Consider the following 19,106-nt stretch of genomic DNA (forward strand, 5'->3'; position numbering starts at 1 on the left):
TGCCATGTCACAGGCTGTGTTTGAAAAATGACAGTTAGGAGCTGATTGGCTGTGACTTTATCTCCATCCACTTTATCTCCATCCAAGGCTTAGTAAATAGACCTTAGTCTCATATCACATATAGGTGTCTAAGAAAATTGGAGATTCAACACATCACATGTCACAGCCGCATATTACAGAGAATTGAATATTGGTAATTATCTGCAAGGCCATTTTTAATACACAAAGGGTATTTAATACACAAAGGCGATCGCTGTGCTGCAAATTACACTGTCCTGCGATCAGATAGTCGCTGCCCACGGGGAGTGAAAATTTGACCCATGCATGTCTGCGATTGCATGTGAACGCTGTTCGCCTCAGTCAGCAGACAGCTGCAAAACCATTCGCATCACACTCACCATCGTATGTTTTTTCCATTCTGTGCAGTGTGTGCAATCTGTGCGTAGAATACTACCTTCCCCAGTGCAAAGAAATCAGGCTGACTGGGGCCGGAACTAACATCACACACCCTCCCTGAAAATATTTGGGAACTCCTGCATTTTTCCAGACACTCCCTGAAAACGGGCAGTTACCACCCACAAACATCCTCTTCCTGTCAATCAACTTGCAAACGCCCGTGTGATCGAAATTTTCACACCATCCTTTTGCTGTTTGGTGATGTGCCTGCGCATTGCAGTGCATACGCATGGCAGTAGTTCGATAATCACCAGCTGTGCGAAAGCGCACAGCAGGAATCAGGTCTGAATCGGGCCCAAAGTACTAGCAGGAATAGATAGGCTCTACAGAGGACACAGCTGCCATTTTGACTGTTCATATGAACTACACTTTCATTATATAGCTTCTGGGACAGTTATTCATTGATACTGAATTATATAAAAATTCCCATACAATCTCCTTTTCTAACATGATTGAATAGTATTTACCTCCAATAATACTACTCTGGTTCTGCAAAGCTAGTTTTAATCACTCGTTACTTTCCACTTAGGTGGCTATGGGCCTCAGATCTGATCGCAGCAGGAAATTTGTTAGCAAATGGGTAAAACCATGTGCACTGCAGGGGTGGGGGGGTGGGGGCGGGGCAGATATAACATCTGCAAAGAGTTAGGGACCCTACACATATGGCGATGTGCGACCCAGTGGCGTGGAGGGGGGGGAGTGACGGCTCCATAGTAGTGCATGCGAATATGGACGAGATTGTCCATATTGGCCTGCATGCATAAGCGACGGGGCACCAATGATAAATGAGCATGGGGCCGCGCATCGTTCATCGTAGCTGCCTCCACACTGAACGATATGAACGAGTTCTCATTCATTAATGAACGAGACCATTCATATCGTTCAGTAAAATCTGCCAGTGTGTAGGGCCCATTAGAGTTGGGTGAGTTATATTGTTTCTGTGCATGGTAAGTACAGGCTGCTTTATTTTTACACTGCAATTAAAATATCAGTTTTGAACACACCCCACCCAAATCTTACTCTCTCTGCACATGTTATATCTGCCCCCCCCCTCCTGCAGTGCACATGGGGGGTCATTCCGAGTTGTTCGCTCGCAAGCTGCTTTTAGCAGCATTGCACACGCTAAGCCGCCGCCTACTGGGTGTGAATCTTAGCTTCTCAAAATTGCGAACGAAAGATTAGCAGAATTGCGAATAGACACTTCTTAGCAGTTTCTGAGTAGCTCGAGACTTACTCTGCCAGTGCGATCAGTTCAGTGCTTGTCGTTCCTGGTTTGATGTCACAAACACACCCAGCGTTCGGCCAGACACTCCTCCGTTTCTCCAGCCACTCCTGCGTTTTTCCCAGAAACGGTAGCGTTTTTTCACACACTCCCATAAAACGGCCAGTTTCCGCCCAGAAACACCCACTTCCTGTCAATCACATTACGATCACCAGAACGAAGAAAAAACCTCGTAATGCCGTGAGTAAAATATCTAACTGCATAGCAAATTTACTTGGCGCAGTCGCAGTGCGAACATTGCGCATGCGCAGTTAGCGGAAAAACGCTGCGATGCGAAGAAAATTACAGAGCGAACAACTCGGAATGACCCCCATGGTTTTGCCCATTTGATAACAAATTTCCTGCTGCGATCAGATCTGAATTAGGCCCAATGTCTTTATATTATTTTAACATATTTCGCTTTAACAAATAAAAAATATATTAGTGCAAAATTAAAACAATTTTATTTTGAGTGGATCATTCTGATAGACCATTTTTTTCATTGTTATAACAATAGAATATATTTATTAATATATTTTTACAGATTTGAGTGCCTCTATCACATGAACCCCCATCCTCCCTTGTTTAGTTTACTTGCAGAAATACAGTATGACTGCCCATATTCCGACTCAGTCGAATCTCCACTTACTGTGACCACATACTGTAGATGCATACTCTGCTTCTGCATCTGTGCACGCAATGAGGCTGCACTTGCCATTGACTTGCATGTATTTCTGAATCTGCCTTCTATGGAAGGATGTCAGATAAGGGAAGAGAACAGTGGTGAATATCTGAAACAGTGATACTGGATTTCTTTGAAAATAACCAATTTATGCTTATTTTTTTGTTGTCATTATTTGTTATACTCTACTGGAATGTTTTAAAGAGAAGGATTGACAACATCACTTGTTTTTTAAAGAAAGGCTCTATCATGAATGATTTGTTTGCTTTGAATGAAAAATGTTGAACTGAAGGAACAGTATCTCTCTTGGGAAACAAGGAACAGTCAAGCAAATACTACATAATTACTTTAATTTATACAAGTGTGCCTAGCATCCTAGACAAATATACTGTTGGGGATATACAATTAGCCACGGTACCAGTCATCAGTGATTCTTTTCTGACAAAAATTCCACATAAACAGTCCTATCAGCTAAATTTTTCATGTAAACACATAGGTCTGGGAACTTATTTCAGATCCTTTATGTTTTCCCCTGAAATGTTTTCATTTTTTCAGAAGAAAAATATGGGGATTTATTAAATTGGCCAAAGCTATACATCGGGCAAAAATCGCAATAACCCCCCATTTTATTCCCTCAAAAAAATTATCGGGGGCAATTGAATATCCCCATATATTTTTTGTGATAATTATAATTTTTCTTCTTACTTTTTCACTTCTCTATTTACCTGCGTCTTTTTGCACAGCATGTACTAATGTTGTAGTAACCATAAAATTACACACACAAAAACATACACACGCGATGTCCAAATAAGCTGCATCACACGCGTGTATATGTATGTGTATATTATATATATATATGTATATGTATATATATATATATATATATATATATATATATATATATATATAGATTCAGGCGCAAAATTATATAATTTTACTAAAACACACTGGTTGATATACTGGTCACTGTACAATTAGAATAACATGTGCTGCTCCCACTTTGTACTCCGAAATCTTACTATAATAGCAAACACAAATACATATATAAGAGAGCGCATAAGTATTTAAAAAATGTATTACACAATCAAAAATTGTTACAAACAGTATTTGTAAATATGCACATTAGCACTGTAGGAGTATAGCACATTCGATTTAATTAGAGATGTGCGGCGGGCACTTTTCGTGTTTTGGTTTTGGTTCTGGTTCCATGCTCTTGTTTTGGATCTGGATTGGTTTTGACAAAACCATCCTTTCAGGTTTTGGTTTTGGCTTTGATCTGGGTGATTTTTTTGAAAAAAAAACCAAAACATAAAAACAGCTAAAATTATTATTATTACTACCAGTTATTTATATAGCGCACACATATTCCACAGCACTTTACAGAGAATATTCACCCATTCACATCAGTCCCTGCCCCAGTGGAGCTTACAATCTATATTCCTTATTACATGTACACACAGACACATTCACGCTATGGTTAATTTTGTTGGGATCCAATTAACCTACCAGTATATTTTTGGAATGTGGGAGGAAACCCACGCAAGTACGGGGAGAATATACAAACTCCACACAGTTAGGACCATGGTGGGAATCGAACCCATGACCTAAGTACTGTGAGGCAGTAATGCTAACCATTACACCATCCGTACTTCCACAAATCACATAATTTGAGGGTAATTTTGAGCCTACGGTATTATTAACCTCAATAACATACATTTCCACTCATTTCCAGTCTATTCTGAACACCTCACAATATTGTTTTTAGGCCAAAAGGTTGCTGGATGACTCAGCTAAGCGACACAAGTGTGCAGCACAAACACCTGGCCCATCAAGGAGTGGCACTGCAGTGACAGACAGGATGGCACTTAAAAAAACTAGGCCCCAAACAGCACATCAGGCAAAGAAGAAAAAGAGGTGCAATGAGGTAGCTGTATGACTAAGCTAAGCAACACAAGTGTGCGGCACAAACAACATGGGACATGCTGGAATTTGCCAGATGTAATACACGCACAATATTGGTGGCACAGGAGAGCCCTAAACCACACACACACATGGCAAAGCCTGTAAAATTAATTTGGATAATAATTAATAATAACCCTTTTATTTGGAGCTATTATAATAATATGCAGCACAGGCGAGCGTACCCCTACACCACAGAGGGCAAACTCTGTAAAAATTATTTGGATAATAATATAAGTAATGTATTTTATTTGGAGTAAATAATATACAGCACAGGACACCACCACTGGACTTATGGCAGCACAAGACACCACCACAGAACTGATGCGGCACAAGACAGCACCACTAAACTGGACTTATACGGCAGTACCACTGGATTTATACGGCAGTACCACTGGACATATACGGCAGTATCACTGGACTGGAATTGTACGCCAGTACCACTGGAATTGTACGGCAGTACCACTGGAATTGTACGGCAGTACCACTGGACTTATACGGCAGTACCACTGAACATATATGGCAGTAGCACTGGACTGGATTTATACGTCAGTACCTCTGGATTTATACACCAGTACCTCTGGAATTATACGGCAGTACCACTGGAATTATACAGCAGTACCGCTGGAATTATACAGCAGTACCGCTGGAATTATACGGCAGTACCACTGGACATATACAGCAGTATGTTGGAGGGATTTGGTCAGCGCGCTCTGGGGATGTGTGTTGAGGAGGGGGGGGTGGGGGAAACGGGAAGGGGGGGATTGTTTTTGTGTTTGTATAGGGATGTCTATAATGTATGTCTCTCATTCGGGTGCAATGATGTCTCGTGAGACAAAATTGGGTTATTAATATTTATTGGGTGTATAACGTGGGTGGGTCCCCTCTTCAGGTATGTCTTGCAGACTACCCTTTCTGGGTGTACCTTCCTAGACGGTACACCTATGGTGGGGCCCTTATAGTCAGTATGTCCAATTACCACTATCAGGTGTGTCTTGCAGACCACCCTTTATGTGTATACCCTCCTGATGGTATACTTTCTCAGAAGGACCCCAGCTGGGGTTAAATGTCGGGTGTCCCTGTTTATGGGTCACCTTTACCATAGGTGTGGTGAGCCTATGTGCTTCTGGTGGGTATGATTGTTTGTGTGGTGTTACTGTTCTGACAGTTTGCGGCGTCCCGCCTGTCAGACTCTGGGTTTTCGGCTTTGGGTAGCGGGTATGGGGCTGTGAGATCTCACCTTCCGCCGGGGACGAATCTGGAGCGTCTGTCGCCGGTGTCTGTAGTCCCGTGCCCGCTTCCTTCGTTGCCTCCGTGTGTCTTTTCTGTGGCGCTGGTTCCCGTCCCTGCAGCAGGCACCGCGTCTATCTCCTGCTTCCGGGGTCCCGTCTGCTCGTTCCTGTATGTCAGGTATACCTGCGACCTGACATACACACAGACTTTCCCCATACTTCGAGCATACCCTTCTCCGGCCGGAGAAGGAGTTACACACGGCTCTGGACCTGCATCGCCCGCTCACGTGACACTGCACGTGACGCGGCCATCAGGAACGAGCAGACGGGACCCCGGAAGCAGGAGATAGACGCGGTGCCTGCTGCAGGGACGGGAACCAGCGCCACAGAAAAGACACACGGAGGCAACGAAGGAAGCGGGCACGGGACTACAGACACCGGCGACAGACGCTCCAGATTCGTCCCCGGCGGAAGGTGAGATCTCACAGCCCCATACCCGCTACCCAAAGCCGAAAACCCAGAGTCTGACAGGCGGGACGCCGCAAACTGTCAGAACAGTAACACCACACAAACAATCATACCCACCAGAAGCACATAGGCTCACCACACCTATGGTAAAGGTGACCCATAAACAGGGACACCCGACATTTAAACCCAGCTGGGGTCCTTCTGAGAAAGTATACCATCAGGAGGGTATACACATAAAGGGTGGTCTGCAAGACACACCTGATAGTGGTAATTGGACATACTGACTATAAGGGCCCCACCATAGGTGTACCGTCTAGGAAGGTACACCCAGAAAGGGTAGTCTGCAAGACATACCTGAAGAGGGGACCCACCCACGTTATACACCCAATAAATATTAATAACCCAATTTTGTCTCACGAGACATCATTGCACCCGAATGAGAGACATACATTATAGACATCCCTATACAAACACAAAAACAATCCCCCCCTTCCCGTTTCCCCCACCCCCCCTCCTCAACACACATCCCCAGAGCGCGCTGACCAAATCCCTCCAACAATTTCTGCAAACAGGGGGTAGGACACCTCCAGGTCAAGCAGCACTCATCCCCAACCTATCCCAGTGAGCGCAATCTCTCTCCATTTCAGATATACAGCAGTATCACTGGACTGGATTTATAAACCAGTACCGCTGGAATTATATGCCAGTACCACTGCAATTATATGGCAGTATCACTGGACATATATGGCAGTATCACTGGACATATACGGCAGTACCACTGGACATATACAGCAGCACAAGGACAACACCACTGGACTGATGCAGGATAATACAGCACCACTGCAATGGACTGGACTTATACAGCAGCACTGGACATATGGCAGCAGAGGACACCACCACTGTGACTGGACTGATGCAGCACAAGACAGTAAAACTGGACTGATGCAGGACAACACAGCACCACTGCACTGGACTGGACTTATACAGCAGCACTGGACATGAGGCAGCAGAGGACATCGCCACTGTGCCTGGACTGATGCAGCACAAAACACGACCACTAGACTGAGGCAGCACAAGACAGCACCACTGCAATGGACTGGACTTATACAGCAGCACTGGACATATGGCAGCAGAGGACACCACCACTGTGACTGGACTGATGCAGCACAAGACACTACCACTGAACTGATGCAAAACACTGAGGACGGAGACACATCATCTCTCTACACTCTCCAATGCCTGAGTGAAAATGGCGGCAACGCGCGGCTCCTTATATGGAATCCAAACCCAGTGCGAATCCGACAGCGGGATGATGACATTTTGCCTTGTTCTGGTTTCCGAGTCAGTTGGGAAAACCCGAGCCTGACTCGGATTCTGGCTCGGGTAGTGAGGTTCGGTGGGGTCCGGTTCTCAGGGAACCGAACCCGCTCATCTCTAGATTTAATATTAAATGGTATATTAATCCAAAATTATTCATAAGTTCATATATGGATAGATAAAAATATCAGCATACAGTTATACAACTGTGTTGCTCTTACCCACCGTCCGCTTTTCTGGCAGCATTACACTCTACCTCCTTTTTAGAGCCGCTATGTTCAAATGTTAATAGTGTCTATCAACTGAAGTATGGCTTTGAAATAAGAGTCTGTCTAGGAGTAGAGGCAGACTAGTGGTAGAGGCAGCGTCCTTATGGTGCAGACCATAGTTCCTAGGACCAGTACTTAAGGCTTATAGTTGCAGCCATTAAGTCCATGAGTGAGGACCGTGACATCCAGGATCAGACCCGATGTGTGTGTTCAGCAGGAAGGGTCCGGCTGTGACAGCGTAACGTTTTGACGATGAGGTCCGCGGCCAGGAGGGAGTGTGCTGCTACAGGTGGGGAGCACAAAAGCCAGCTATGGAGTATACAGATGTTTCCAAGCATAAGGGAAGAGGTCCCGTAACGCGTTTCTCCATTCTGACACACTAACGGTTTAATCAGAAGACATTATTTCCCTGAGCACACAGTCCTTGTATTTAACTAAAGCTTCCTCCAATCAGTTTCTCTCTCTCATTATGGAAGACAGGTGTGCTACAGGTAACAGGTGCATATTGAATGTCATGACCAGCAGAATAACCAGTTAACAATAAATAAAATTAAACCATGGAAACTATGTTCATCATAAAATCTTAAGGTCAACATATCCGTGAAGCATCAATATATATATGTATTATATATATAAAAAATATAAAAAATGGCAACACATATAGAATGGACAGGCTGACAACTAAACACATGTAAGAGACAAATGGATATGTAATACCGTAGAAAGCATTGTGGCAGGCATGCCCTAATGAATAGGGCTGCCGACTTGTGATTCACCACTCCGGGTTTGAATCCCAAACAGATCAATAAAAAAAAAGTAAAAATAATGTTTCTACATTTTTAATACATTTAAATATATACCAAATATTCACAATACACTATCCATTTGTCGCTTATAACTATGCTTTATATCATAGATAATATAGCTGGCCAAAAATGGTATGGTATGCATAAATATTTAGTGTGATTTTTAGCAGCTACATTATCTATGATATAGTTTCGAACCCAGGGTGGTGAATCGCAAGTCAGCAGCCCTATTCATTAGGCCATGCCCACCACAATGCCTTCTATGGTATTACATATCCACCACTACTGCTGCTACAACAACAACAACAACAACAACAACAACAACAACAAGAACTACTACTACTACTACTACTACTACTACTACTACTACTACTACTACTACTACTACTACTACTACTACTGCTTCTGCTGCTGCTGCTACTACTACTACTACTACTAATAAATAAAGACACAGAGATATAGATTTGTCAGAAAAAGTATTAACTATTTATTTATTTATTTTATATATATATATATATATATATATATACTGTATATATATATATATATATATATATATATTATTTAAAGGGTAAATATAGTGGCAAAGAAAGGACGGCCAGAATCAGCACAATCAACAATACACAATACCTATCAACAATATGCAACAAAGAGGCTTTGGCCCATGGCCCAAGCCAAAACATAAGACCCAATACAGACACACCACCTGACACACCATAGGCAGGCTAAGCATAGTGATCTTCTCTCATGCCAGCCCCATCTAAGAGGTTTACATAACCTCATTAATATGGCAATCCTTGATTTCTCTTACATTTGAGGTTTCATCCCTTTTGTTACATCTAATCATTACTGTGGATGCTACTAATAACTGTAATAACTTATAGATCAGAGATGCAATGGATAATGGGGGGTCATTCCAAGTTGAATGCTCGCTAGCAACTTTTTGCAGCGCTGCGATCAGATAGTCGCCGCCTATGGGGGGAGTGTATTTTCACTTTGCAAGTGTGCGAACACTGTTGCAGCCGACGGCACAAAAAAGTATTTTGCCGTTTCTGAGCAGCTCTGGACTTACTCAGCCACTGCGATCACTTCAGTCTTTTTGGCCCAGGAATTGACGTCAGACACCCGCCCTGCAAACGCTTGGACATGCCTGCGTTTTTGCAAACACTCCCAGAAAACGGTCAGTTGACACCCAAAAATGCCCTCTTTCTTTTAATCACCTTGCGATCGGATGTGCGAATGGATTCTTCGTTAAATCCATCGCCCAGCAACGATCCTCTTTGTACCCATACGACGTGACTGTGCATTGCGGTGCATACGCATGCTCAGTTTTGCCAAGATTTAACCTGAACGCAGCGCTGCAAAAAGTTGCGAGCGATGAACTCGGATTGACCCCCCATGATTGGACTCTATGTAATAGCATTAATTACTTTCATGATATTTATTATTTATCCAAAAGTCATTCTGAATACTTAGATAATTGTGCAGACAACAGCAACATGCTATGATTTAAGCTTTGGCAATACTGACAATGTTTTTGTTAGTGTTCATAAATATTTAGGACTGAACACAATTTGGCCGTAATTGCATCCGCGAGATACATATGATTTGTCGACAAAATGCCAACAGCATAATTTTGATGAGAGAATGCGGATGTGGTAGTAATGTTATTTAAAGCACACTAACCTTCACGGAATGATAATGTTAAAAATGATAGTAAAGCATCAGGTTTAAAGTTATCATGCCGACACAGTTAACATGCTAAAATAGCATAATGAGCAGCATTCTCCCGTTGACCTTATGCTGTTGATGTTTTGACTGTCAGCATTGATTGCACATAATTAAATGCTTATATTGGCCCATTTGCAGTATCTCTGTGACCAGACCACCCCTATACATCCACTTGGTTTCATCATTATCAATGAGAACTTAAACCAGCCCTATCTCTGATGTAAAAGGTCCATAGGAAAACAGATATAATTATTACACACCTACAAAGCTTTGCAGAGCCTGCAGTTCAATGAACACACCCTCAATATGACTATGTGCAAACACCTGGTTATCAATTAATTATGCCCCTTCATCAACAAGTGGTGCTAAGACTGGGTTGCTTACAACTCAGCATCACTGTTAGATCCCATCAACTCCAGAGCAATTCTGCATCGACCTCATTAGTTACTTCAACTAAATAAAATATAAATAACATATCCTATATAATAAAAGGCTAAGGCTGCTCCTCACCTCTGTTATGTGCATGGACCAAATGATTCACAGGTGAAAGTGATACTGCAGTGAGATGTTACAGCATCCTTCCCTGCTGATGTTAATATTAATAATACTGATCTTACTGTTTCACACTTGCTGCATACGGGGCAGATAGGGACTGGCAGAGAGAGGGGGGAAGGAACAGATAGGGGCTAGGGAGAGAGAGACTGGGGAGGGTTTAGGGTAGATAGGGACAGTTGAGAGAGAGAGATGCAAACATTTTTAATATAGTCACCTCTGTGGTGCCGCCGCTGACCACATAATGGTTCCCGAAAGAGCTACATTCAGGGCACAGACACACACAAATACACATACACACACACGCACACACACACACACACACACACACACACACACACACACACACACACACACTGCACCCCCACCATATACTGCCCCTATATACACTGCACCCCCATCCTCTTCCGTATTATTTCTGCACCACCCACCATATAATGCCACTGTATTCACACTCCACCTACCCCTCCATATGGTGCCCCCTATATACAGGTCACCTCCTCCTTTATATACTGCTCCCTCCAAATACTGCATACTCTGCACCCCCTCCTCCATATACTATGCTGTTACCCCAGATTACTTACCATCCCAGGATTTGATGAGAAGGAGGTAGATAACCGGCTCAACTGCTTTTTATATACTGCAGTTTCAATTTTTTTTTATTTTTTTATTTTATAAAGTGAGAAAATGATCTTTGGATAGTGAAGCCCATAGTACTGTACCACTGCATATTTTGGCTGACTTAAATACCTAGGGGGTCATTCCGAGTTGATCGCTAGCTGCCGTTCGCAGCGCAGCAATCAGGCTAAAAATCGGCACTTCTGTGCATGCGTATGGGGCGCAATGCGCACGCACGACGTACTTTCACAAAAGCCATTGCAGTTTCACACAAGGTCTAGCCGACGCTTTTCAATCGCACTGCTAGCCGCAGAGTGATTGACAGGAAATGGGTGTTTCTGGGTGGTAACTAACCGTTTTCGGGGAGTGTGTGTAAAAACGCAGGTGTGTCAGAAACAAACGTGGGCGTGCCTGGAAAAACGCAGGCGTGGCTGGCCGAACGCAGGGCGTGTTTGTGACGTCAAAACAGGAACTGAACAGTCTGAAGTGATCGCTAGCTAGGAGTAAGTCTCGAGCTGCTCAGAAACTGCACAATCTTTTTTGTAGCCGCGCTGCGATCCTTTCGTTCGCACTTCTGCTAAGCTAAGATACACTCCCAGTGGGCGGCGGTTTAGCGTTTGCACGGCTGCTAAAAGCAGCTAGCGAGCGAACAACTCGGAATGAGGTCCCTAGTCATATACAGTACATACAATTTAAATTTGCAGTTGCTACTTAATGCCCTCCTTGGATACAGTACAGCGTAAATGTTACAAGATTACAATGTCCTGTGTGCTATAACTGCTGTTACTCATGTGATTTTATTTCTATGTTTTACAGCTAAAAATAAATCCACCCAAGCACACTCAGTATACTTACGAACCTCAAGCTTCTGTCGACATTAGTGTGACTGGTGACATTGGAGCACATGTGGGTTTAGGGGTTGTGGACAAGGCTGTATTTGTCTTAAACAACAAAACAAAGTTCTCCCAGAACAAGGTATGCACTGCACACACTCTGAATGTTGATAGATTAAATTGACTGTCAAGATTTTGTCTAGATTACCCATATTCTAGAAATTTAAATTTAAATAAATATGACGCTAGTGGTATTCTTCCCTGTTGTTTTCTATTGGGGACCAAATTCAGTAAGATAGTTGTATCAGTCTATAGCCATACAACAAGGTGATGGATAAATTCCAGTAATGAAAATAAGAGAATATGACAAGATTGTCTATTGAAACCAGATACACATGGAACTAATAAACCTGTTTGGGTACTGTAAATGCACACACTCATTACTTACATTGCTTATATATCCTTAATATGGACCATGTACAACATGCCTCCTAACTGTCCCAATTTAGATGGCATAGTCCCGTTCTGCCATCCTGAAAGCTAGAACATTTGTCCTATGTGCTGAGAACGTTGTGCAGTATTTACCAGTCACTGATTGGGTATCGCACAGAAATGCCAGTGGTGCATTTGGAGGTACAAGTTTATGAGGGAAGTATAGCTCCTCATGTAGCATTGCTGTCGCCACATATATAACGAACAGATAGAAACAAGTAGACAGGGAGGTAGCAATGGTGGATGCACATCAGCCCTTTGACATACTGTATAGATCCACTTTCCATCTACAGTTGAGATGGCATAGAGGTAAAAGGATCCTTGTCTGACTGGATCAGCCACTCTTGTCTGCCACCTGCCCTGCTCATGTTTTTGACTCCCTACTTTTACTGACTGTCCCATGTGCTGAATTTAGCTTGTTTATTGGTTATTAGTGTTCTGTCTGCTTCATGCACCAATTTTGGAATACACCTAAATAGACTTCATTTTATGTTCCATTTACATTTGTCATTTGGTATTTGCTCTAGGTGGGAGACTCAATTGTTTTACTGCAGTTATTTCATTTATGTGCCCCGACAGAGCAATTCGATTGCTGCTCTGTTCAGGCACGAATAGCTGCAGATGCACACATTACAGCTTGTAGCCTTCTTTGGTGGCAAGATGGAATGTGTGAAAAGTCAGCTATTTGGGTGCACAAACAGCACTTTTTGCGTGGCGCCCATTACTTTAGATGGGTTTAGCCTCTCTGAGGGGCTAAACCCAGTCAGTTTGGTCAGGTGCATGAAAAAAAAAGCATTTGAATATCGCACTGTGATCTCCTGTCACTTTAAAAAGGAGATAAGGTGGAAAAAACACACACAATTGAATCCCCCTATGAGTATTAGGTTACTACTCTTCAGTAGGTATATGCTTTGTTGTACCAGCTTAGTCATGTAAACCTATACTATTGCATTACTCTGTGTGTTTCAGGGTACAAGTCTTCAGTATATCCTTTGTTGCACCAGCAAAGTTATATAAGTTTATACTATTTCACATATCCTGGGAGCAACTGAGTACTAGTGAATGTATAAAGTACCGTAGAAAGCAGAGGCTTCTGTAGTAAAAAAAAAACAAATCTTCAGTACTAAATGTTTAGAGAAGGGAGACCAAGTACCACTTTTGCACTAAGGCCAATTAAATTTATAAAATGTCACTGGAAATGGGTTTTATAAAGTGTGGAACTTAAATATAATAATATACAGTAAATTAAATTTATATGTGTTGCCATCTTTCCAGTACACACTACTAAGTAGTATACACCTTCCTAATGAATTTAACACTATTCCCCTTATATTGTCTGTTGACTGTTTTTGAGACCTTTCAAGAATCAAAATGGCACTTTCCATTCCGACTTCAACCATGCATTCATCTCTACTATCCTCAAGCAACAACCTTAAAAACCTACCAATCTCTCCAGCTAGCACATCATTCCTCTACTTTGCTGACAAATCACTTGAATGACTTGACTGCAGCTAACTAACCAACTTTCTTTTCAATCACTATCCTCTCTGCATATCACCAAGATTGCTTAAGGCAAAGTGTGAATTCACCATATGCATTGATCTCTCTGCCATCTCTCAGTTGATTACTGCCTTCTCCTAGACACTTTCAATTCCTTAGCCTTCACAGCACTGTTCTCTCATCAGTGTCTCACACTACTACCACATTCTCATTTCCCCTTGCTCTGTTAGAGTCCCTCAAGGCTCTGCTCTCTGCCCTTTGAGATAAGTTCTTTATACAGTACCTCTTCTCTCTGTGAACTATTACATTTCTTTAGCCTCCATTATCACCTATATGCAGATGACACCCAAATCCACCTTCACTACTGGACCATTTTCATTCTCTTTAATTCTGTGTGTCCAACTGTATCTCATATTTGCATCTGGATGTAAACTAGCTACAGCTCAACATTTCTAAATTGGAAATAATCATCTTTATTTCTCCTAGAGTCACCACATCCCTCTAATTTACCTTAAAATTGACAACATTGCAATTGTCCCTGTTCCCTTAAGCCAGAAGCCTTCCACCTCCTCTAAGCTTCACTCCAAGCATCCAGTCCCAGTTGCTCTCTTGTCTCCTATTTTGAAACTTTCTTAGAGATGCCCTTTGTCCTAAAACTACCTTTTCACACAAGTCCTAAAAGTAGATAAAGAGACCAAATCAAACAAATGAGACAAATCACATATCTGTGAGTGTCAAAGTATGTGGACCTTTAGGCTTTGCAGATATTTTAAAGGTGAAATTAGAGTCAGGTATTTTCAATCTATGGGATTACAACCAGGTGTGAGGGGACAACTTTTCTTTTTAAAATAACAGGGATCTATCAAAGTCTGATGTTCACAACACGTTTGTGGAAGTGAATCATGCCATGAGCAAAGTAGATTTCTGAGTACCTCAGAAGAAGAGTTGTTGATGCTCATCAAGCTGGAAAAGGTTACAAAACCATCTCTAAAGAGTTTGGACTCCACCAATCAACAGTCTGACAGATTGTGTACAAATAAAGGAAATTCCAGACCATTATTACCCTCCCCAGGAGTGGCCGACCAACAAAGATCACGCCAAGAGCAAAGCAACTAATAGTTTGCAAGGTCACATAAACTCTAAGCAACTGAAGGCTTTTCTCACATTAGCTAATGTTAATGTTCATGAGCCCACCATCAGGAGAACAATGGTGTGCATGGCAGGAATGCAAGGAAAAAGCCACTACTCTCCAAAAACAACATTTCTGCCCATTTACAGTTTGCTAAAGATTCCCTTGACAAGCCATAAGGCTATTTAAACAATGTTTTGTGGACAGATGAGTCCAAAATAGATATTTTTTTTATTAAATGAGAAGTGTTATGTTTGGAGAAAGAATAATACTGCATTCCAACATAGTAACCTCGTACCATCTGTGAAACACGGTGGTGGTGGTGGCATAATTAAGGCCTTTTTACTGCATCTGGGGGGTAATTCCAAGTTGATCGCAGCAGGAAATTTTTTAGCAGTTGGGCAAATCCATGTGCACTGCAGGGGGGGGGGGCAGATATAACATTTGCAGAGAGAGTTAGATTTGGGTGGGTTATTTTGTTTCTGTGCAGGGTAAATACTGGCTGCTTTATTTTTACACTGCAATTTAGATTGCAGATTGAACTCACCACACCCAAATCTATCTCTCTCTGCACATGTTATAACTGCCCCCCCCCCTGCAGTGCACATGGTTTTGCCCAACTGCTAAAAAATGTCCTGCTGCGATCAATTTGGAGTTAGGCCCCTGGCCCAGGACAACTTGCCATCATGATGGGACAATGAATTCTGAATTACACCAGAATATTCTAAAGGAAAAGGTGACCCAGTGCTATGTGAAAAGAAAAAGAACCAAACCAAACAGTGAACACTCAACTGTTAAATAATGTGGTGTGCAGAGCAAAAGGTGTTCCCGGCGTCTGTGACGGGGACTTCCGGGTGAGTCACGTGAGCGGCTCACCGATGACGTGTTCGTTGCCTAGCAACGCGTGCATTAGGTAGCAGGCGCCGGGAAAGCCTGTCAGTGAAGAAAAGGAAACAGATTGAATGAATGGTGTTAAGGCATGCGTGAGCATGCAAGACCCAGCGAATTGTGTGCTGTATGAATGGAAAATGTGAGACATAACCAGTGAATTAAAAGAGTTTAAAAAGTTACTTATAGACCAGCTGAGTAAAACCAAGGATGTGAATAAAGCAAAATCATGAATAACTGATACTTAAAGCATATAACATGTCTATACCAGAAAAATTCAAAAAACAATTTAAATGATGAAGGGACATCGTGTCTCAAGCGTCACAGGCTATCTGACATCTACCAAAGGACAAGGGAAAGGAAAGGTGGAGAAGATGGGGGAGGGAAAGAGGGGGAGGGGGGTTGGAAGGGGGGGGGGGGGAGAAAAATGAAAGGGAAGGGGGGGGGGGAAGAAGGAGGAATACCGGGACTCATATTGGAAGATTAGAGCATCTACAATAGCTATATTACAAAAAAACGTTCCAAGTGAACTTTTCGTTTAGTCCCTTGGTGTCACGATCCGGGTATCTGGACGCCATTTCTTACCCATCAGATGCCTCCTAAGGCTGGCTCAGCGCTCCAGGACCGGATCCCATCTGTTATCCTGATGTGTACATTCCTGTATCCTCTCCTGTCACTCTGGGACGCTGTCACAGAAAACGCCATATTACACCTGGCATGGCGTCTCCCGCGGCCTCCGCCGCCGTCCCTGAACTTCTGCATGCAGAGTGTCTGAGTGGCGATTACGTCAGCCGCGGCCTCCGCTGTGTCCGCATGGTTGGATGTGCATCTGTCAGCCTGGCGCCTCCTGTTTCCGGTGGGCGGCGCCGCCATTACTGTTTTCATTACCACATGGATTACAAACCAAACTTCCCTCCAAGTGTCTGCATGGGCGCAGCCATCTTGGATTCTGTCAGCTGATCATTTCCACCAATCTGTTCTCAGTATTGATAATCTGCATAATTGCCTAGCCAATCCCTTCCTTGCTGCAGGTATAAATACACTGTGCCTGAGCAAGGAAGGCGTCAGTGCTTTGGTTGTCAAACCTAGTTCCTGTTTGTCTCTCTCCTGTGATTGTCTTCCAGGTTCCAGCTCCTGTCTCAAGACTTCCACCATAGAGACCCGCACCAGCATTCCACCTGCGGTGTAGCCTGACTCTCCAATCCATTGTGGATTCATCTGTTTCCAGCTACAATATTACCTGCTTCCAGCTCAGCTTCCAGCAGAGTACAGCTTCCCTTAAAGGGCCGGTGTCCTTTCTACACTTTACCACTCTCCACCGGTATTATTATTTCTCCGCTCTCAAGTTCTACATTTCAGTTCATATTTCATCGCTCCCAAGTTCATTTATTATTTAACTGGTTCCAGCCAGTATCCACTCCGTGCTAACAACAGTCTGGTTCCAGCCAGTATCCACAGCAGCTGTTTTACCTTCAGCAACCCAGCTTTTCCTGGAACACCAGCTGGCGCAATCCTGGGTTATCTCCATTGCTACAGTCGGGCCTGGTAAGGACTTTCCATCTAGAAGATCATAAGAACTATCTCACACTACCAGTGCCCTGTGGCTCCTGCCATCCTGTAGTACCCAGGAACTGTATTTATTATTTGCTGACTTTTACGTTTTCTTTTACTGCTGCTGTGTTGCGGAGTTGTCATAATAAACATCATTGACTTTTATCCAAGTTGTCGTGGTCACGCCTTCGGGCAGTTATTATTTATGTTACTTACATGTCCAGGGGTCTGATACAACCTCCCAGGTTCCGGTACATCTCAGCCCCTACAACTGAGGCTGCCTCCCGTCAGCTCAGGCCCTCAGTTGTGACAGTAAGCACTGACCTAATGAATCCAGCCGGAGACCAGGATCAAGCGGCCAGGCCGATGCAAGAACTGGCAGCCCGACTAGAACATCAGGAGGCTGCACAGGGCCACATCATCCGCTGTCTCCAGGATCTCTCTACTCGGCTGGATGGGATTCAGACAACTCTCCGTGGATCAGGCGCGTCTGGTGCGTCAACCACAGTGACTCCAGCTATAAACCCACCCACCTTACCCATTTCTGCTCCACGTCTTCATGTTCCAACGCCAGCAAAATTTGACAGATCTCCAAGATTCTGCAGGGGATTTCTCAACCAGTGTGAGATTCAGTTTGAGCTACAACCTGGCAATTTTCCCAGTGACCGTACAAAAATTGCCTACATTATTTCTCTTCTCAGTGGCTCAGCCCTTGATTGGGCATCACCGTTATGGGAGAGGTCCGACACCCTGCTATCTTCCTACACTGCCTTCGTGTCAACATTCAGGCGCATCTTCGACGAGCCAGGCCGGGTAACCTCAGCTTCATCCGAGATTCTCCGTTTACGCCAGGGGTCACGTACTGTAGGACAATATCTGATACAGTTCCAGATCCTGGCATCCGAACTGGCATGGAACGACGAGGCCCTGTATGCTGCATTCTGGCATGGCTTATCTGAGCGTGTTAAAGATGAGTTAGCTACCAGAGACTTACCTTCTAAGTTAGATGAGCTAATCTCACTCTGCACGAAAGTTGATTTACGTTTCAGAGAGAGAGCAACTGAGCGTGGAAGATCATCTGCTCCAAAATCTTCTGCTCCTCCTCCTCGTCAACTGTCACCATCTAAAGATGAGCCCATGCAACTTGGTCGTTCCCGTTTAACTCCTGCTGAGCGCCGAAGACGTCTCTCCAAGTCTCTTTGTCTTTACTGTGCAGCTCCGTCTCACACCATCAATGCCTGTCCCGAATGTCCGGGAAAACTCCAAACCCTAGCTCGCCCAGGAGAGGGCCGGCTAGGAGTAATGATCTCCTCTCCATCTCCTCATGATTGTAATCTCCCAGTGTCGCTCCAAATTGCTCAA

The 19,106-nt window shown here is 43.5% G+C and overlaps 1 protein-coding gene across 1 annotated transcript in view; it reads left to right on the top strand.

Annotated features, from left to right (window-relative positions):
- The window catches only part of LOC134910100 (complement C3-like), a 465,863-nt gene that overhangs the window by 186,421 nt on the left and 260,336 nt on the right, over window positions 1-19,106 (top strand). Inside the window, exon 14 of the mRNA XM_063917765.1 lies at window positions 12,168-12,326. Within this exon, the coding sequence (XP_063773835.1) occupies window positions 12,168-12,326 (159 nt within the window). The remainder of the gene's footprint in view (window positions 1-12,167; window positions 12,327-19,106) is intronic.

This window comes from Pseudophryne corroboree, chromosome 1, assembly GCF_028390025.1.
Source record: "Pseudophryne corroboree isolate aPseCor3 chromosome 1, aPseCor3.hap2, whole genome shotgun sequence".
Taxonomy (NCBI): Eukaryota; Metazoa; Chordata; class Amphibia; order Anura; family Myobatrachidae; genus Pseudophryne; species Pseudophryne corroboree.